This window comes from Triplophysa rosa, linkage group LG9 (genome assembly GCF_024868665.1).
Source record: "Triplophysa rosa linkage group LG9, Trosa_1v2, whole genome shotgun sequence".
NCBI lineage: Eukaryota > Metazoa > Chordata > Actinopteri > Cypriniformes > Nemacheilidae > Triplophysa > Triplophysa rosa.
The window spans coordinates 21,374,048-21,394,613 of NC_079898.1; the positions used below are offsets into that span (position 1 = coordinate 21,374,048).

General features: G+C 40.3%; 1 protein-coding gene across 1 annotated transcript in view; it reads right to left on the reverse strand.

Annotated features, from left to right (window-relative positions):
• syne2b (spectrin repeat containing, nuclear envelope 2b) overlaps window positions 1-20,566 on the reverse strand; it is a 103,608-nt gene that overhangs the window by 69,857 nt on the left and 13,185 nt on the right. Inside the window, exons 25-54 of the mRNA XM_057341347.1 lie at window positions 20,309-20,443; window positions 19,979-20,131; window positions 19,001-19,194; window positions 18,423-18,501; window positions 18,118-18,200; window positions 17,888-18,011; window positions 17,408-17,553; window positions 17,088-17,238; window positions 16,198-16,793; window positions 15,829-15,987; window positions 15,567-15,717; window positions 14,771-14,929; window positions 14,508-14,675; window positions 13,500-13,601; window positions 13,193-13,396; window positions 11,144-11,351; window positions 10,910-11,022; window positions 10,570-10,775; window positions 10,340-10,447; window positions 4,991-5,264; window positions 4,384-4,713; window positions 3,936-4,265; window positions 3,092-3,421; window positions 2,673-3,017; window positions 2,416-2,594; window positions 1,716-2,031; window positions 1,189-1,353; window positions 749-1,096; window positions 516-652; window positions 132-273 (exon numbers count right to left, since the gene is read on the reverse strand). Coding sequence (XP_057197330.1) covers window positions 132-273; window positions 516-652; window positions 749-1,096; window positions 1,189-1,353; window positions 1,716-2,031; window positions 2,416-2,594; window positions 2,673-3,017; window positions 3,092-3,421; window positions 3,936-4,265; window positions 4,384-4,713; window positions 4,991-5,264; window positions 10,340-10,447; window positions 10,570-10,775; window positions 10,910-11,022; window positions 11,144-11,351; window positions 13,193-13,396; window positions 13,500-13,601; window positions 14,508-14,675; window positions 14,771-14,929; window positions 15,567-15,717; window positions 15,829-15,987; window positions 16,198-16,793; window positions 17,088-17,238; window positions 17,408-17,553; window positions 17,888-18,011; window positions 18,118-18,200; window positions 18,423-18,501; window positions 19,001-19,194; window positions 19,979-20,131; window positions 20,309-20,443 — 6,135 coding nt within the window. The remainder of the gene's footprint in view (window positions 1-131; window positions 274-515; window positions 653-748; window positions 1,097-1,188; window positions 1,354-1,715; window positions 2,032-2,415; window positions 2,595-2,672; window positions 3,018-3,091; window positions 3,422-3,935; window positions 4,266-4,383; window positions 4,714-4,990; window positions 5,265-10,339; window positions 10,448-10,569; window positions 10,776-10,909; window positions 11,023-11,143; window positions 11,352-13,192; window positions 13,397-13,499; window positions 13,602-14,507; window positions 14,676-14,770; window positions 14,930-15,566; window positions 15,718-15,828; window positions 15,988-16,197; window positions 16,794-17,087; window positions 17,239-17,407; window positions 17,554-17,887; window positions 18,012-18,117; window positions 18,201-18,422; window positions 18,502-19,000; window positions 19,195-19,978; window positions 20,132-20,308; window positions 20,444-20,566) is intronic.

Genomic DNA, 20,566 nt, shown 5'->3' on the forward strand with positions numbered 1-20,566 from the left:
CAATAATGCATAATTTATGTTACACAATAAAATAACCCTGGACACAAGAACATATGAGTATGACTAACACATTCAAATAATCTAGTAGTAGAAGCTTGTGTCCACATATACAAATAAGAGATTAGAGACACCTGCATGGACGAGGCTGAATTGCAGGGAAGATTTGCATGATGCATCTGGTTCCAGGATTGTATGCTTTGTAAGGCCTGTCTAACACACTGCACAGTGCTGTCTGCACAGTCATTCTGCTTTTCCAAAAGCTTTGACCGCAGACTAAGAATAATAATAATATGGATTTACCAAAATGTAATTCGGATAAATAATATTACATTGCAATGTAATAAATCAACAGTATATCAAGAAAGAGACAAAGAGTTACACTGTAAAGTGCAAAATAAAGACAAGGCTAAAGTTTATAAGATTAAAAAGTCTTACAAATACACAGTATCAATATTATTTATAACTATAATTCTAGAAGCTATTGTATCTAATATCCTGTACTGTACTGTATTTACCTGCAATATTGCTGTGTAACGGTGTCCACTAAAGAAATGACATCACAAGGGAGCTCCTCATTTGTGGGGGCCATACGGAGGATCTGTCCTAAGTCACGAACTTTGCCCTCGAAAGCTTCAATCTCTTTTTCAGAAATCTATGAAAACATACGATTGAATTTACTGAACTTTTCTAAAGTGTAAAATAAACCCACTGTACAGTACAAAGATTTCTTAACATATTCTCTCAATACCTTGAAGTTATGCCAGTTTTCTTGTAGTTGGCTGATGTTTTGGCTGCTTTCTAGAAATCCTAAAGAGTTATCTTGAATACGCAGCTCACCCAGGAGGCTCTCTGCCTGCGCTCTGAGAATCTGTGCTCTGTCTGCGATCCTGAGCTCAATATCACCCAGTCTGGCCTCACACACTGCTAACTGTTCCCTCATCGCCTCCTCCGAGGACACACAGAGGTCGTAAAGGTGGCTGACCTCCAAGGTCAGGGCATCACGACCTCCTGGTGTGCAGAGGTCCCTCAGGGAATTTTTAACAGCATCAAGTTCTTTCATCTCCTTCTTTTCCCTCTCTACAGTCTGAAGAAGAGCCTAGAGATGCAATACATTTGTTTTTGTCTTTTTGCTTGCATTCCAAATAAGGTTCAAATGGATAACTATAAAAATAGGATAACAAAACAGACCTTAAGAGTGTTTATGGAGTTCTGTAACCCCCAGCGTTCAGTGGGCAGGGCACTGAAAGCTTTGACCTGCTCTCTCAGCCAATCCTGGGCTACGGTGTGCTGCTCAACTAACTGAGCACAAACTCTTTCTTTCCGGATTTCCTCATCAAGATTTACACAAAATTCCTACACAAATACACAAACGAAAAGAATGGCATACATGTAAATTTAATTTTTGACATCAATTAGTCACAGAGATATGCAGGGCATTACTGTTCTTAAAGGGAGAGTTTATTAAAAAATATCAATTTTGTCATTCTTTAACAAACCTGTATGTTTTCCTGAATTTTAGGGATTGACCGCCTCAGTCACCATTCACTTACATGGCATAAAAAATATAATAAAGGTGAATGCTGACTGAGGCATTAAGTCCTAACATTCCATCTTTTGTGTTCCACGAAAGAAAGTCATACACGTTTGCAACAACAAGAGGATGAGTATATGCACCTCATTTAATTTTTGGGCGCGTTTAAGCCTTTAAGCCTTACTGTAAGCTCTTTGATTAATTCAGGTATGCACTCCTCCATGGTGGCCCAAGATGGGTCAATCAAGCTGGAATCTCGGGTCAGCTGGCTCATCTCTCTTCCGAGTGCTCGAAGAGCAGATAGAGATGGTGTCAAGGCTCTGGTGCGGTCCAGCAGACTCCTGGCCTGCTCCACTGTGTGCCTCCGATCCCCCAAACCAGGCCAGGGGAAGAGGTGAGGTAGAGCAGCTATCTGCTGTTTCACTTGCTCCAGACGGGACTGAAGCTGTTCCCTCTGACAGTGACAGGACTCCAGGCGCTCCACTACACTTCTCAGAAGACTGAAGAGTAGAACACATGTTGAAATAAGAACAGCCCTTTTAAAATGGTTATGATAATGACTTTATGTACATCATTTATAAACACAATTATAATTTATTCTATTGTATATACACATTGAATTTTGAAATAAAATGGTAACTTTCAAGCAGTAATATATAATATACTTATATTTTCATATACTGTATAAAATATATTATATACTGTACATATGCTGTATGCAGACCAGTCTTCCTTATAAAACATTACTTTTATCTGTATATCTCTAGTGTGTTATCAAGGCGCCACATTGTTACTACTAACCACAACATTTGGTTTATTATTTCTCTACTTTTGTAGAAAGTTTTCTCATATCTACCTACAAACATAATTAAATCAGAACAAACCTATGGAGCTCCTGAGCCTCCTGCAGTGTCCCCTTCCATTCTGCCTCTAAACGTTTTATCTTGTCAATAAGTGAAAGTTTTATGTCTTCATCCAGGTCTTCACGGATGTTCAGATCGTCCGCTGTCCTTTTCAGGTCTGCAATCTTGGAGTTGCCTTCAGAGCAAAAGCTTTGATTCGCCTAAAAGAAAGATTGTAAACGTTTTCATAAACAGGCAAATTTTTTTACATATTTTCTTCATTCTGTATTACTGCTTACTTGTGCTTTGTTCAGTCTCTCCTCAATCTGTTCCTGTGTGCCATAAGTGCTTTTCCCCAGTGTTTCCAGGTCATCTTTCTGGTTCTTCACCCAGGTGCTAATGCTCTCCTCCTGGTTATGGAAGATCTCAAGCTCCCTTGAAAGAGAATCCTGAAGCTCAGCCTGGTTCTTTAGTTCCTGTGCACCTACTATGACCTTCTTCCATTCTTGTTCAATGGGTTTTAGGTTCTGATGGATTTCCTGCTTCCTCTTCTCGCCCAGCCCTTCTCGAGAGCACAAACCTTCTGCTTGTCTCCTCAGAGTGGCAAGCTTGCAATTTCCATCTGATTCAGAGTTCAGGATCGCCTAAAGTAAACAAATCATCAGTTAGACTGCATTTCTTAAGTACATTTTGTTAAATATTTAGCATTGTCTCTTACCTGAGCTCCCGTAATTCTCTCTTGTAGCTGAGCATCTTCACCCAGTAATTCAATCTTTATCTGTTGCTCTCTGATCCAGGACTGAGTATTCTCCTCATGTTCTTGAAGATCCTGAAGGTCCTTAGAAAGAGATTCCTCAAGTTCTGATTGGTCCTTCAGCTCCTGAGCATTCATCATAACTCCTGTCCAATCTTCCTGTAAACCTTGTAAATTCTGTTGGATTGTAAGACGTTTGTCCTCCTCAAGCTCTTCGCAGAAACATAGACTTTCTTCTTTTCTTTTCAAGTCAGCAAGTTTAAAGTCACCCTCAGATCTGTGAGCTAGTATTCCCTACAAGGAAACAAAGAAATCAGAAAATCAAGGCATCTCTGTCATATGACTTGACTATTTAGTGCTTTATTTTATAGTTATATTTCATCTTAATCCATATTAAGTCTATGAAGTGACCTTATATTACTAATATAATTGGCATGTTCTCTAAAATAAAGTGCAACCTAATTTCCTGTGTAAAGTCCATCATTAAAAATGAATACAAAATTAACATCTGCCAACTCATTTACATATTTGTACACTGCAAATAAAATGTATTCAAAATTGTTTTCTTGTTTTAAGCATAACCTCAATTAATTTAAATAATATTTTTCTGAAAATAAGACTTAAGATCATCTAGATTACTTCATATATCCCTTTGCTTCTCCAAAAACTGTTTCTTGATTTGAGAATGTTCAGATATAATAAGCATGAAATCCCTAGCTTTTTTTTTTTTTCTTCTATGTAAAAAAACATACAGAAGCACATATTGTAAATAAATGTGGTTTTCTCACTGTTGCAACCTTAATATTACCTCAATTCTGTGCATTCTCTCCTGAATGGATAACGATACTTCAAGAGATTTCAGTTTCTCTCTCAGCTGTCTAATCCAGGAGCGAGTGTCTTCTTCTTGATCACAAAAAGTCTGCAACTCTCTAAAGAGTGAATCCTCATGCTTGACCTGGTTCTCCAGCTCCTGAGCGAGTTGTACCACTTTCCTCCACTCCTCCTCTACCGTGCTCTGGGTTTGGTCAATGTGGCTCCTCCTCTCATTGTCAAGTTCTTTATAAGAGAATATGATTTGCCTTTGTCTCTTTAAACTGGCCAATCTAGAAGCAGCTTCCTGATGAAGGTCTAAAACAGCCTACGGGACAAACATTACTCCTCAAAATGTGCATGGCTTGTAACCTTTATTAAGATGCATGTGAATCATATTTAAGATCCATCAGAAGGACTTTGCACCTTTTATTTTCTGTCTTTACCTGTAATTTGTTGAGTTTTTCCTGTGGCTGAAAATCCTTCCCCAGAGAGTGGAGGATTTGCAATTGTTCTCCTATCCAGGACTGGATGCTCTCTTCCTGGTCCTGGAAGACTTGTAGTTCTCTGGAGAGAGAGTCTTGAAGCTCTGCCTGTTTTTTTAATTGTTCAGCAATGTCCAGAGCTCTTTTCCATTCATCTTCTGTGTTTCTCAAGGAGAAAATAAGATCATGCTTTCTGGTGTCCTCCAGTATCTCATGAGCACATAAAGCCTCTACTGCTTCCTTCAGATGTAGTAGTTTGGCATCTCCTTCAGTACTGAGATTAAGAACCGCCTTAAAACACAGAAAAACATCTAAATTAACCCTGACACACTGAACTGAAACAATGGTGTGATGCAATGGTTCAAACCAATGATCTAGTTCAAACTGTTTTGATGACTCTGAATGGCCTGGATTAGCTGTTAGACCATCTTGCATCACAAACAACTAACTATCATGTTACAAAAAACAGCTTGACCAGTTTAACCATACAACTGGAAATAAGGATCAACTAAACCAGTTTGAATCAGCTAATGATTGACTCCATAGTTATCGTAGTTAAATGACCCACCTGAGCTTTCATTTGTTTTGGAGTGTCCGCGTCCAGTGTCTCTAGTCCTCTAGTCCTAAAATCTCTGATCCAGGCTCTGGTCTGCTCTACATTGGTCTGGAATGTTTCTGCTTGATCATCGAGGGCCTTGTGGACCTGAGCCTGGTTCTCCAAAATAATCCCCATGCTGTGGTATTGATCTATCAGGGTTTCGCTGTCCTTAAGCAGAGGGTCACCTCTCAGGCCACGCATCCTTACAGTGGATAACAGGTCATGGAAAGCCTCCACATGACCACTGTCGAGTTTGAGTAAAATTGGAGTTATACAGATTTTATGGACAAACAGTAATAATGTACTTTCATAGCCTGGCAAGGGTTATTCTCTTTTTTGTTGGATCATGAAAAAGTTAAGAGAAACTAACATAATTCTTAAAGTAATGTTATTAAAGTGATAGTTCACACAAAAATGAAAAGTACTTTATTATTTAATAACAATAATGTAATTTTAAACCCGTATAACTTTCTTCTGCAGATCACAAAAGAAGAAATTTTGAAGAATGTTGCTAATCAAACAACACCGGCCCCCATTGACTTCCACTGGACACAAAACTATCGAGACATTTCCTAAAATGCTCTTAAAAACATTAGTGTTATGTTTATATTAGTGTAGAGCCAATGGCAAAAGAACATGGGTGTATTCAAGTATTGCAATGACGCAGTAAAGAAAACATGCGTTCAAACAGAGCTCTGATCTGAGAGTTTTTCTTACTGTTTTGAAAGTGTTAAAACATAACAGAAATGGTGACGAGAATCAAGGGACCTCTTGTGCAATGTAAATGGAACACATTCAAAAGTGGAAGTATTCTTGTCTACTTCGGAAGTTTCCTGCTATGCCTGGAGGGGACACCAAGGCCTAACCTAACATGAGTAATGGCAACAGACACATTATTCAACTGAAACAAAGTGAGTAAAGGGAAAATAAACGAAATTGGCTGCATGTGTCAGACGGGATCACATGCTCTTTACAGTACTGTGGAAGATTGGGTGACGTATGTGGAGAGAGTTGAACAGTATTGTTTAGCCAATGACATCAAGGACAGCAGGAAAGTAGCCGTTCTCTTGAGTGTAATGGGTGCAAAAAAATACAACCTCTTGTGCAGCTTAACTGCACCAATAAAGCCCGCGGAAAAGACATTTAAAGAAATTGTCGATGTACTGCAAACACATTTAAATCCAAAGCCCTTGGTAATTGCGGAGCATTTTTGCTTTCACAAGCGTAATCAACAAAAGACAGAAACAGTATCAGAGTGTATGGCCGAGCTTCGAAGGCTCGCAGAACATTGCCAATTTGGCGAAGGGTGCTCTGACGCGCTAAGAGATAGGCTCGTCTGCGGTCTGCACAGCGAGAGCACTCAAAAAAGGCTTCTTACAGAGAGAGAGCTTATGCTCGTGCGAGCATTGGAAATCGCCGTATCTATGGAAACCACAGCTAAAGATGTGCTAGAACTGCAAAGGAAAGCACTAGCTGAATGCCAAGTAAATAAACTTGCAACAAAGCGAAAAGTCCCATGATTTGAACATGAACGGATCTATGAACATCATCAAGTTTGCTGACAATACTACGGTGATCAATCTCATCAGCAACAATGATGAGACTTCCTACAGGGAGGAGATCCAGCACCTGGCCACATGGTGCACTGACAATAACTTGCTCCTTAACACCACCAAAACGAAGGAGCTCATTGTGGACTTCAGGAAAGAGTCAAGAGGCACACATGACCCATCCACATCAATGGGATGGCTGTTGAGCATGTCTCCAGCTTCAAGTTCCTGTGATCCACATCTCGGCGGACCTGTCCTGGACAACCAACACCTCCAGCCTGGTCAAGAAGGCTCACCAGCGCCTTTTATGTGAAGTGAAGTGACCTATTTGTCAAGTATGGTGACCCATACCCGAAATGTTACCTCTGCATTTAACCCATCCAGAGAGTAGTGAACACACGCACAGCAAGTGGTGAACACACGCACAGCAAGTGGTGAACACACGTACACCCGGAGCAGTGGGCAGCTATCACTGCAGCGCCCGGGGAGCCTTGCTCAAGGGCACCTCAGTCGTTACCCGCCGGCCCTGAGGATCGAACCGGCACGAGTCTGGTCACGAGTCCGACTCTCTAACCATTAGGCCATGACTGCCCAACCTTCTTTTTGACCTGAGGACACTAAAGAAGAACCAGCTGTCCCTGGCTATCCTGGTGAACTTCTATCGCTGCGCAATAGAGAGAATCCTGACCAACTGTGTCACAGTATGGTATGGGAGCTGCTCTGTTGCAGAGCGCAAGGCTCCTTAACCTTGTAAGCGGGTGGTGAAAACCACCCAGCGCATCACAGGGATTCCACTTCCAGCCATTGAGGACATCCAGAGGAAACGCTGTCTGCGTAGAGCTCGCAGCATTCTTAAGGACTCCTCTCATGCCGCCCACTGACTGTTTTCTGTCCTGCCCTCTGGCAGGCATTTCAGGTGCCTCCGGACCAGGACCAGCAGACTGAAGAACAGCTTTTTTTCCCAGAGCTGTCTCCTTATTGAACTCTGCCCCTCGCTGATCCCACTGCCCTCATATACTGCTTCACTCTCCTCTCCCCCCTCACTGCACACCTGGCTAAGTCTTGTTATTTGCACTACTGGACTGTTCAGTGCTCTACTGGACTGAACATCAGGTCTCTCCGCATCTTCTGTGCTGTGAGACTGGTAAAGAGAAGCAGCTCATTCCGCACGCACTTCCGAGTCGCAGATGACTCGCAAATGAATGTGTAAACCGTTTCCAATCATTAAGCACTTAATGAATGTTTGGCCATTTAAATATGAATTAACACTTCGTCTGTAAATGTACGTAGTTCGTTACTTAGACTGAACTTTAGACTGAGCTTGCGCGTCAGGAGGACGGAGAAAGAGTGTGCAGGAAAAAAGGTCAAGGACTTTTTGACTGTTTAAATGGTAAGATGCTTTATTCCTCCTTTACATGTGGTAAATAAAGTAACTTTATTGGTAGTTCATTGGTAATGAACGTGCTGTATTCCCATTTGTAAAAAAATAATGAATTATTATAGAGTAGTTTTAAAAATAGTTTTGAGGCAAGATCTGGTCTAGTATTGTATGGCACAGCATTGTTAAGTGATGTTTAAGGAACATTCATTTTACTATTTGTGGCTTGTGTTTTGAAAATTATGTTCCTCTGCAATTCAGACGTTTTGCCTAAACACATGATTCTGGCTTATTTCGTTTTGTTTCATTTCTTATTTTTATTTATTATAAAGGTATATTCTGTTCTAAACAAATTCTGTAAATTAATGTTTGATTGTTTTTTGGTGCATAAATGTTGCGCTGCACTTTGCGCTGTACCCTTAACCACCTGATGTCGTCCTCACACGAATGCATGTGCGCACACGTATGATTCGAGTATCAGTCGTATGATTCGACTATCAGTCGACTATAGGCAAGACATGACAATTCTGATTCGACTGTGTAAATCCTTAGTCGGGGACGCCCCTAATAAACTATGAGCACAGACACAGTGAAAGAGAATGTGAAGTAAACAAGAAAAAAAAGAAGAAAAGAAAAACAGTCATATTTGTTGTTATGATTGTACAGGGTTTGTGGCATCGGGTATTCGAGTAAGTTCTGCAACGTGATTTGTAAATATATATACGTACAGTATCTCACAGAAGTGAGTACACCCCTTACATTTTTGTAAATATTTTATTATATCTTTTCATGTGACAACACTGAAGAAATGACACTTTGCTACAATATACAGTATAGTAGTGAGTGTACAGCTTGTATAACAGTGTCAATTTGCTGTCCCCTCAAAATAACTCCACACACAGCCATTAATGTCTAAACCGTTGGAAACAAAAGTGAGTACACCCCTAAGTGAAAATGTCCAAATTGGGCCCAAAGTGTCAATATTTTGTGTGGCCACCATTATTTTCCAGCACTGCCTTAACCCTCTTGAGCATGGAGTTCACCAGAGCTTCACAGGTTGCCACTGGAGTCCTCTTCCACTCCTCCATGACGACATCACGGAGCTGGTGGATGTTAGAGACCTTGCGCTCCTCCACCTTCCGTTTGAGGATGCCCCACAGATGCTCAATAGGGTTTAGGTCTTCACCTTTACCCTCAGCTTCTTTAGCAAGGCAGTGGTCGTCTTGGAGGTATGTTTGGGGTCGTTATCATGTTGGAATACTGCCCTACGGCCCAGTCTCTGAAGGGAGGGGATCATGCTCTGCTTCAGTATGTCACAGTACATGTTGGCATTCATGGTTCACTCAATGAACTGTAGCTCCCCAGTGCCGGCAGCACTCATACGTCTATTTCCCAAAGACATCCTCTGGATATGACGCTGAGCACGTGCACTCAACATCTTTCGTCGACCATGGCGAGGCCTGTTCTGAGTGGAACCTGTCCTGTTAAACCGCTGTATGGTCTTGTCCACCGTGCTGCAGTTCAGTTTTAGGTTCTTGGCAATCTTCTTATAGCCTAGGCCATCTTTATGTAAAGCAACAATTCTTTTTTTCAGATCCTCAGAGAGTTCTTTGCCATGAGGTGCCATGTTGAACTTCCAGTGACCAGTATGAGAGAGTGAGAGCGATAACACCAAATTTAACACACCTGCTCCCCATTCACACCAGAGACCTCGTAACACTAACGAATCACATGACACCGGGGAGGGAAAATGGCTCATTGGGCCCAATTTGGACATTTTCGTTTAGGGGTGTACTCACTATTGTTGCCAGCGGTTTAGACATTAATGGCTGTGTGTTGAGTTATTTTGAAATTATTTTGAAAAACTTCGATAGTGTGTATTATATTTAAACTGTGAGTTTTAATTTCACCTTTTTAAAACTGGCGATTTTGCTGTGAGGGAACAACAAATTGACACTGTTATACAAGCTGTACGCTCACTACTTTATATTGTAGCAAAGTGTCATTTCTTCAGTGTTGTCACATGAAAAGATTTAATAAAATATTTACAAAAATGATATTTACAAAAAAATATCTCACTTCTGTGAGATACTGTATATGGCAGTGTTTGTTAAAGGGAAAAAAGATGTTTGGTTTGTTAAATGTTTTTCATATTAAATGTTTAACCTTTGTAAATTAATGAGAGTACCTCAATGCTGGAGGGGAGGAATTGCTATGTTCTGAGCCAATGGCAAAAGAACATGGGTTTTGCGCATGCGCCCCCGTTTGGTGTATTCAAGTATTGCAATGACGCAGTAAAGTAAACATGCGTTCAAACTGAGCTCTGATCTGAGTGTATTTCAAACTGTTATGAAAGGGGAAAAAAAACATAACAATTAGGTTCAAGAATACCTTTCTTGAAGTAACTCGTCTTGCAGATGTCTGAGTTTTTCTCTCTGCATAGGCACGTCCTCTCTCTGCTGAAGCCATTCCTTCAAATGGTTATGTTCCTCTTGCAAACTAAACAGATAAACAAAATTATAAACAACCTAATGGATAAATGAATAAATGAATGGATGCTTAGATTGACACAAAGCAAAAACAACAACTGACAGGAGTGACAAGAGCTTATTTCCACATACTTGTTGAGATTATCTAAAATGTCATCTAGCTGTTTATGTCGTCCATGGCAGTGAGCTCTGAGAGTGGCCAGTTCTCCTTCCTGTTCCTGTTGCCATGTGGAGAGCAAAGCCTGAGCTTCAGAAGGGATTTTTTCCATCCCGCTTCTCTCAAACATCTCCTTCAACTGGCCAAGACGCTGTTCTCCTTCTTTGGATGACAGAAAACTCTGGAGAAAATGCAAATTACAGATATTATCAGTATTGTTAGCAGATATCAGGGATATCAGGGATGCATGAACATTACAGGTTAAATCCTATAGGATTCACAAACTGAAAAGATACTGAGATCCTGTCTGCTCACCGTCAGTCTCTGCATGGACGCTTCCACATCCTCCCTTCTCTCTGGGTTCTCAAAGCACTCATTCACTGAGAGTTGCTCATCCTGCAACCATTCCTCAAACGAGTTGAACTTTTCTGCAAAGAGCAAAAATATAACCCAAGCCACATTTTAATCTTCACAGCATATTACATAAAGTAGCTGATCAGAACATAACAACTTTTCACAAAGCAATTGCACATTGTATCGTTTTCACACCCTTAATAGTCTGAAGGAAGCTCTTCTCCCCCTGATCTTTCTTCTGACGAATCAGATTCTTTGTTTCCGCAATGCTCTCTTTAAGACGCTTGTTGTGATTGATCAGGTCCTCCATTGCCTGGGGTCCAGTGATGCTAAACATGAGAGTGATCTCCTTCAGCAGAGCATCAGCTTGCTCCTCTTGCTCCAATAGTTGTTCACCCAGGTCCTACAACAGAAGACAAATCAGTAAACACAAAAAAATAATCTAGTCATTCATCTAGCCCAGGGGTTCCCAGAGTAGGGGTCGGGACCCCCAGGGGTGTCGCAAGGCCGCGAGGGTGGGGTCGCAAGATGATTTCCAGAAATTGTTTTTTGTATTATTAGGAATAGCGTATTTTGACAATAAGTGTAACAAAATATAAAAATATTAGTTAAGTTAAAAATAAAACCATGCAAATAAAAAGCCATCAGCCTTTGGAATTTCCTCCCCCTCGATCGTGACCCCTGAGGTGATTACATCACATTAGCAACCGCATTAGGTTAGGCGCTGCAAGTCAATTTACAGCACCACATTAAACATTCCCATATATGATTATTTTTCACGCTTTAAGTTTAGGATATTTTTATTTGTCGAAATGAAACGTTGGTTAATATCGACCAAAGACGATGCAGGGAGGCCAGCGGAGGAGGGCGGAGAAGCGCTGCAGTCAGAAAGTAGGGATGCACCGAAACGAAAATTCTTGACCGAAGCCGAACATGATGTGAAACACTTGGCCGAAGGCCGAATAATACCGAACACTGAACATGGTTTTTTGCATTTCTTCTATTTATTAAGCTATTTTTTTCACTATTGCACAAACTGAATAGTCAAAATGTGCTTTTTATAATTTGTCTTGCTTTTCAATAAAATACATTACAACTTAATATAAAATTGAGCAAAACAAAGTAAATTCAAACAAAAAATTGAGCTTGTGAATAGCCTATATTAATTAGGCCTATAACTGACTGAAAGAATGTAATGTAAGTTACTCTGTACCCCTACAACAAAACACTTCATTAAAAACTGTCATTCCACATTAGGCCTATAAACTAAAAATACAAATAAACTAAAACTGTTGGATTATTATAGGCTACATTGCAAAATGATTTAAAGAAAAAAAAAACATCCAATGCAAGCAATTCTGACTGATGCTGACTGACAACCATTTCAGTTCACGTCTCTCCTCCAAACTCCGCCCACAAAAGCTGACCGTTCTCTCAGAAGGTGCACCTTCGTAGCCAGGATGCACAGAACATACTTTGACAAGTTGTTTAGTACAGGGAACTGTGTGCACGCGACCACTGTATGATGTCAAAGGATGTCGCGAGTGGCGGGGCTACTGTCAGACAGCCCGCTTCCGTCTGAAGTCAAGTTACCGACCGGTAAAGGCGCTTTCATTCGGAAATTTACTTCCGTGCGGCAAGTCCCGTGCTGTGTCTTTCTCTGACACTTTAAAATGCTCCACACACACACACGCACGCACTGCCAAAATGTTTGAGGCAGTAATAAATCTCTCTCTCTCTCTCTATCTGCGCTGGTTGCTGCTTGATCGTATCACAAGTCATGTTCGGTAAAATTTATTCGGCCAATTCATGTATTCATGAACTTGCGTTTTTTGCTATATTCGGCCGAACATTTTCGGTGGCCGAACATTCGGTGCATCCCTATCAGAAAGGCCATCGTCCTCAGCTACGAAAAGAGGCCGGCATTTGCATAAAGAGGACATCCATCAGCACTCGAATCAGTTTGATGAAATTTGACCATCTGTAGTAATAGTTCATGGTTTATGTACTGTATAACAACAAGTAAAATAATGAGTAAATAACTATAAAGTCATATTATGTTAGACTGTGTTATTTTGTGTTGTCATCATGCGTGTGTTTGGGAAGACCTAATAAGTGCATTTGCGCAGTTGCGCACAATGTTTGTATACTTTACCCACCTCCGACGATAGTGGGGTCTGTTATTTTGGGGGTCGCGAGCTGAAAAGTTTGGGAAACCCTAATCTAGCCAAGCATCTGACCTACTTGTAACTGTGCTTCCATCTGTACGGGGTCTTCTGAATGGACCATTTCTACGGCGGAACGTATGTTCTCCACAGATGACTGACTGGTGTCGATCTTCTGAATTAGATGAGCTTTGACTGTGAGGAGCTCCTCAAACACTTCAGTGCAGTCGGAGAAGAGCTCTTTCACCTGCTCCATTTTCTTGCTCAGGTTTGTTTCTATTACCTACAGTTAAGATAGTGTTGTGCAGATGAATGATTTATCACTAGAAAAGTACACAATTTGATAAAGAAGAATACAGTCCATAGAGAACGAGAGTAACATGTACCTGCAGTTCGAGAGGAGATTCTTTGCTCTGTAGAAGTTCTTGGATCTCTAATAACTTTCTGTGGAAGTGCTCAATGTTGTCCTCCTGAGTTTGAATCTCATTCTAATAAAGACAAAACAACATTAAAGGGCCCATCAGAATTGAAATCAATGTCTATGAGGTTTAAAGCTATCTATATTCTAGTACACTCTTTAAAAAAGGTGCTTCAAAAGTTTCTTCAATGCCATAGAAGAACCTTTGGGTCCATAAAGAACCTGTCATGGTTCTGCTCCACCTTGTCTTGCTTCTCTTGACCTAGTGGCAGAACCATGATAGAACCTCTTGTTTTATGTGGAGAGTGACGTTTTGTCCCTGTTGGTCTTCCACTCTCCGGTGTGGCGTCTCTGTTCCCGCCCTTTCGTCTCCTCGTTATTGTTTGTTAATTAGTTCATGCCCCGCACCTGCTTACTCTTGATTTGTCCCCTTTATAATGCCCTTGTGTCTTCTGTCTCGTGCTGGATCATTGTTCTGTTGCGTTGTGTTTGTCTTCGTGGTGAGTTCTTGTTGTGTAGTTAGTTTAGTTTACAGTGTTCATGTCAAATGTTATTATTTTCAGTCTAGTTAGTTCCTGTCCGTGTTGCTATGTTTTGTTATGTTCCCCCACGTGGGTCCTTGTTTTGTATTTTTAGTTATTATTAAAGTTTGCGTTAACCCCTTACCCGCTGTCTGCATTTGGGTCCTCTGTCCTTGTCTCGGTGTCTCACCCTGAGAACCGTGACAGAACCTTTAACATCTGAAGAATCTTTCTGTTTCACAAAAGGTTCTTTGAGGTGAAAAAAGGTTCTTCAGATTATAAAAAAGTAAGAAAGAGATGGCTCTTTAAAGAACCTTTTACTGAGTGGTTCTTTGTTGCACCAAAAATGGTTCTTCAATGGCATCGCTGTGAAGAGCCTTTTAAGCACCTTTATTTTTAAAAGTGTATATTCTTAAAAACAATTTACAAATAAAAAATGGGCCACATGTTGATACCTTCATACTAAGAACTTCACTCTCGCTGGTGAAAGGGTGAGACTCTGAGAAAATTATAAGTTTAGTGGACGTCCAACTGTCCACCTCTCCACCCAGAGCCAGCTGTTTCTCCCATAGTTCCAAACCCATACGCAGGTTATCCATGTAACTATCGGTCTTCTCTGACACCTGCCAGAAAGAGACATTTTAAAGACAGAGTTAATACTGTCAGGTGATAGATAAATGTAAGACGTGTTGGGTACAGATGATTTTTATATTCTCACATCCAGCCACGAGTCGACCAAACCATCCGCCTCGGCCTCAAATGGAGTTTCTGAGCAATCAGGAATTTTCTTCAGCTGAGACTGTAACTTTCTGCACATGGCTCTGAACTCCTCTATCTTGGATCCGAGACCACCGAGGTCCTCCTTAATACCAATGACCTACAATATGGACACATAAATTAAATTAAAACAAAACTACACTCTTAAAAAAAACAAGGTGCTTCAAAAGGTTCTTTGATGCCATAGAAGAACCTTTTGGTTCCATAAAAAGCTTTAACATCTGAAGAAACTTTCTGTGTCACAAAACATTCTTGGTGGCAAAAAAAGGTTCTTCAGATAATAAAAAAGAAAGAAAGAGATAGTTCTTTAAAGAACCTTTGACTGAATGGTTCTTTGTGGAACCAAAAATGGTTCTTCTATGGCATCGCTGTGAAGAACCTTTTAAGCACCTTTATTTTTAACAGTGTATACATAATTAAAACCATATTGGAGGTTATCCTAACGATTTTATCAATACAATAACATTAAGAGGTTAAAATCTTGGTAGGTAATAAATGAGAGACAGATCCCAGGGTCTGAACTGTACACATTTGCTATGAGTAATGAGTAATGAGTAATGTGTAATGTGGTTCACATTCAAATAATCCAAGTTTAACTAAATATAACATTCCATCCATAAAAACAATATATATGTGTAACAATATATAATTACACATAATCCTAAAAGACAATACAATGAAGAAGCATTGTGTATTGTATTACGAATAGAGCTGAAATTCGTCTGAGGTTGACATACTTTTGTGAGGAGGCGTTGCAGATTGTCTTTGCCCATATATGACGCCTGCTCATTAATGGTTTGCTCTGCCCTCTGGAGAGTGTTGCCAAGGTAACTGCGACAGCTCTGAAACTTCTTTAGCAGTTCCATTAAAACAGTGCACTGCTCTTGCCTGTCAAACACACAGTAACAGTCTCTGAGTACTCGAGTTTGATTAAATGAAATGAATACAGTTATTTTTTGAAATCACAGCTTTTCTTTGTCCACATCATCTATAACCTACCTGTCAGATACAGCCCTCTCTGTCTCGTCCCAAAGAGAGTTCAGCTCCTCCTCTGCTGGATCTGGCTGCTCTTTCTTTGAGGAGAGAGCCATCTTGATGCTTTGGTATTCCGGACGAAGGGAGTTAAGCTGAGATTCCAGATCGGACAGAGATCGTATCCTAAACGTAGATGCACATATACAGAAGGATCAGAAGAAGAGAGCACAGTAGAGCTGAGTGAACACATCCCATAATCCTACAATTATGTATTTTGAAGGAATTTTGCAGTATCATTTTGAAAATCCCCCATAAGACTTTACTGTATATGTGAAGTACACACCCACAAAAAAACGTCAAATATATGATGTTGATGAAAAGAATCATCTGTACCTGTGCTGCACAGCTGGCAGGGTGGGATCCTTTAGACCCTGTTTCTCCGCCGCCCCTTGCACCTTCCTCAGCTCAGCGAGCATGGTCTTCCTCCTCAAGCCGAGTCCCTGGCTCTGTTGTTCCTTCTGAACGTCCTTCTGTCGAACCATCAACCTCTCATCGACCTCTTCCACCTGGCGCACCAGGACCCCCACCATGTCCAGACAGGAAACTGGTCTACCCTCCTGAGTCACCTCGAGCTGTGCTCCACCCAGGAGCTGGTCCAGCTGTGGAGCTTTATCATTGAGGCTGCTGACTCCCTTCCTGATTAATGCCAACTTAGACCTGCTGTCCTGCAGTACCGCGGGGTCACTGCTGGGGGCGCTCTGTACAGAAGACACATCCAGCTCCACAGTGCGCAGGGACATGAGGAAGCGATCGAGGGCACGGGCTGCGGCGTCGCTCTTGCGCACCTGTTGTCTGAGCCGGTCCAGGCTGGATCTGTGATTCAGAACCACTTGAGTGAGAGGTGACCGGTCACGCAGGTCCAGATGACTGGGCTCAGAGTCGAATCGAGAGAGGCGGTCCATCTCTGCCTGGATACTTTCATCCAAGTCCTTAAAGTGAAAGAGTCAGACATACAGAGAAAAAGAAAGGATGGAGAGAAATGAACTGCTGAAACCATTTACAAAACTCACTTCTAGTAGGATGTTGTTGTTTTTTTTGCAGGCAAAACATTATATCATTCATTTTGACTAACTATGCCTATGAATTTTTTGATGAACTACACTATATTGTATACTGTCAAAACAATTACATCAATCAAAACATTTTAACTGCATACACCATAAAATTTCTCAATTTGATGATTATGAGAAATTCGTCCATAAAATCCGTAAAATGTCTCATACCTTCACATCTCTCAGTATGGCAGGGTTTGCTAGTGTGCATCCCTTAATATCTTTTGGTTCTTTGATGAACTTGTCTAGCCTTTCAGAAATCTCTGAGATCTTCAGCTCAATTGAGTCCATGAGCTCCAGTGCTGCTCCCAGTGACTCCACCCTGATGGATTGTAGAGACACTGGTTTAACAAACATGATGGCACACACACAGCCTAGACACATTTTATTTTCTCTGAAACCTTTTTTTGGCAGATGGTAAGATTTTTTTGTGTGTACTGAACAAAACAAGCATTTCAATGCTGAATATTTATTTTGTGATGCAAACACACCTGCGCTGTAACTGGGACATCTGGTCTCTCCACCTGACAGTAAGCTCCATTCGGTCCTGATCGACAGTGCGGTCTTTAAACTGTACAGACTGCATGCACACTGTTTCATACTCCTTCCACAATGACTCTGTCTCATCCCACAGAGACTGAAAAACAAAACCAATATATCAGGGCCAGGAAAACACTGGTTTCTTAACATAAATTAAGTAAATCCTAAAAGTAAAAATATATTAAACGTTTGTTCATTTGTTTTAAATGCTCATACTAATGCTTTTCTACTGTATTTTAAAGTTCAACAAAATGGACATTGTTAGATGATTGTAAATTCACAAACTGAAATTATTGTTTACTATTGGTTTTTACTGCATTCCTTCAACTGGTTTGTCAATTTGGTCTTAAAGTTGTTCTTATGTCTACTATGTTTTTTACTTAAAATAAAGCTATATTTAAAAACACTTAAAAGGAAATACTGTGTTTTACCTTTAATTCCCTGAGTCGTTTTTGCAGGTCTGTGGGAGTTACTGATTCTGAGGGACGATCTCCCAGCATGCATTGCTCATTTCTGTTCAGCTGACCCAACAGTGCAAACCTGCAGCTGCGGTACCTGAGAAGACTGAATTTTTAGTGCTTAATCTCACAAAAAAACACATACAAACAGAAACTGTCCAACAACACGTGTTTAGATTTTATTTTTTTATATTGTTCCATACCTGTCCTCCTCTGTACTTGTTTGTTTCACTATTTCTCTCTTCTCCACAGTTCTTGGCTGTGGGGGGCTGACCGCTGCAGCCGCCTAAAACAACATTACAGTCAGTAAAACTTACAGTCAGTATTCTTAAAATGCTATATGCACTCAGCAGTTTTGTACATTTGTCAGACGACTGGCCGAGAGACCAACCAGAACAACAGAAGACCTTGACCATGCTTGGGGACCAGCTATTTTAAAAAATCTAAAACCGACAAACCATGCTAATTAATTTTTCAGTAGTAAAATTTCATGTTTTGTAAAACAAACCTCTTTGGGCTTCTCAGCAGCTGCTGGGACCGTTTGTGCTTTCTGAGCAGATGGCTCTATTGTTTGATCCATTTGAGAACTAGTGAGAAATTAAATGGTCAAATCAAATCCCTTTATTGTCACTCAACCATATACACAAGTGCAACAGGTGAAAAACATGGCAGTATGACAGATTACAAGCAACAAAGAATTACAATACTTTACAGTAAACATTTCTTGTACACATTTACACAGTAAACATTTCTGTACGTGAAGTGTTAGACCATAATATAACGAATGACACATAATTTACATGTAACTACAGCAGCAAATGTACACAATGTGTAGTGTACACATAATAATGACACATAATTTACATGTAACTATACAGCAGCAAATGTACACAATGTGCGTAGCGTACAGTGATTGGTACGTATTGTTCTGACTGTGTTAGAGTTCTTATTGGCTGTGCATGCTAAACAGAGAGAATCATTTATGATATAAATGCAAGAAATCTCAGATGCAGATGGCAGGTTGCCGAATGACTTGTTTTAATCAACATTATAACCTGCACCACAGCAACATTTTTTTTTGGTTACCTGCTTTCGTGTGGAGGTGTGTCTTGATCTCCACTGAACTGCCTCTGAATGGCAGCGAGCCTCCTCTCGCACTCTCTGAGTTGGGCCTGCGCAAGCCTGTGTGCATCCTCGGGGCTCAGAGTATCACACAACTCCTTCAGAGCTTCCAGCTGCTGTCCTGCCTGTGCCAGACTGCCTTCTGGTGAAAAACAGGCCTGCAGGAGCAGGGAGAAAAAAATCATCACGCCTACTGTATGTATAAAAATTTTTACTCTCACTCCTTTTGGAAGTTTTGATTTTTGATATTAATCTTGACCATGGATTTAAAATTATATTCACAAATTTAATACAAACTGAAACATTCTATTAGAGAAATTTAAAGATTAAAGAGAGAGAGAGAAACAGAAATTCATGTAAGAGAATGTAAAAGTTCACCCAAAAATGAAAATTCTGTCATGAATTATTCTCCTCCACGTTGTTCCAAACCCATATAAATGTATTTGTTCCGTTAAACACAAAGAAAGATATTTGGAAGAATGTTAGCAACTGACATTTCTGGGACATCATTGACTACTAGAGTAGGACAAATTTAAATGGTAGTCAACAGTGCCCTAGAACTGTTTGCTGTACTAAATTCTTTAAAAAATATTTTGTGTTCAACGGAACAAAAAAAATCAAATATTTTGTCCTACTATGGTAGTCAATGATGTCCCAGAAATGTCAGTTGCTAACATTTTTCCAAATAGCATTGGACATCTTTATGTCTATCAGATCAAAGAAATGTATACAGGTTTGGAACAACTTGAGGGTGAGTAAATGATGAAAGAATTTTTGGGTGGAGTATCCCTTTAAGAGCCAAAGCAAAAAATATGAGCAGTAGCGGTTAATGAACCTCAAAAATAAATGTCAAAAACAGAAAAATTTTAAAAAATTCAATGCAGCAAGAAAAAAGTACCCCACACCGATTCAATGATAATTCTCTATGGGCTGTTACTTTACCTCTTCTTTTGATTCTGACATTGATTCTGGTGTATGGTTGACATTTTGTCTTCTAAAGTGCATCTCACAAGCCTCAACTACACGGTTAAAATGCTGGCGGGTTATCTCATATCTGAGTTGCCTCAAATATTCAGAAATTTGAGCTTGTACAGCCTGAGAATATTAATGTAAACAAACAGCAAGCAAACATTACACGCAAACTGTTATATAAACATTTCTGTTAAATATTTCTAAAACATTAACATGAAAATTATGAAATTATGAACAACATTATGGCAAACCACACAGCAGACAAAAGCATGCACCGATTTTAAAACACAGATACGATACCTCCCACTGTGTTCTAACAGATTGGGTGAAAAATTCCATGTCTCTGAGTTCAGATGGGGTGCAGAACGCCTCCATCCCCTCAGCTGCCCTCAAAAACTCTTCAAGAAGCTCAGAGTCAAGAGCCTTCAATGTCGCCTGAATTAAAAAAACATGTCGCACACACTTCAGAAATGAAAACCGCCTTTCTCAATCCTCAGATATTACTTTAACGTCATTGGGCTTTCTTGCCCTGCAAACAATGTTGTCTAAAATGTACAA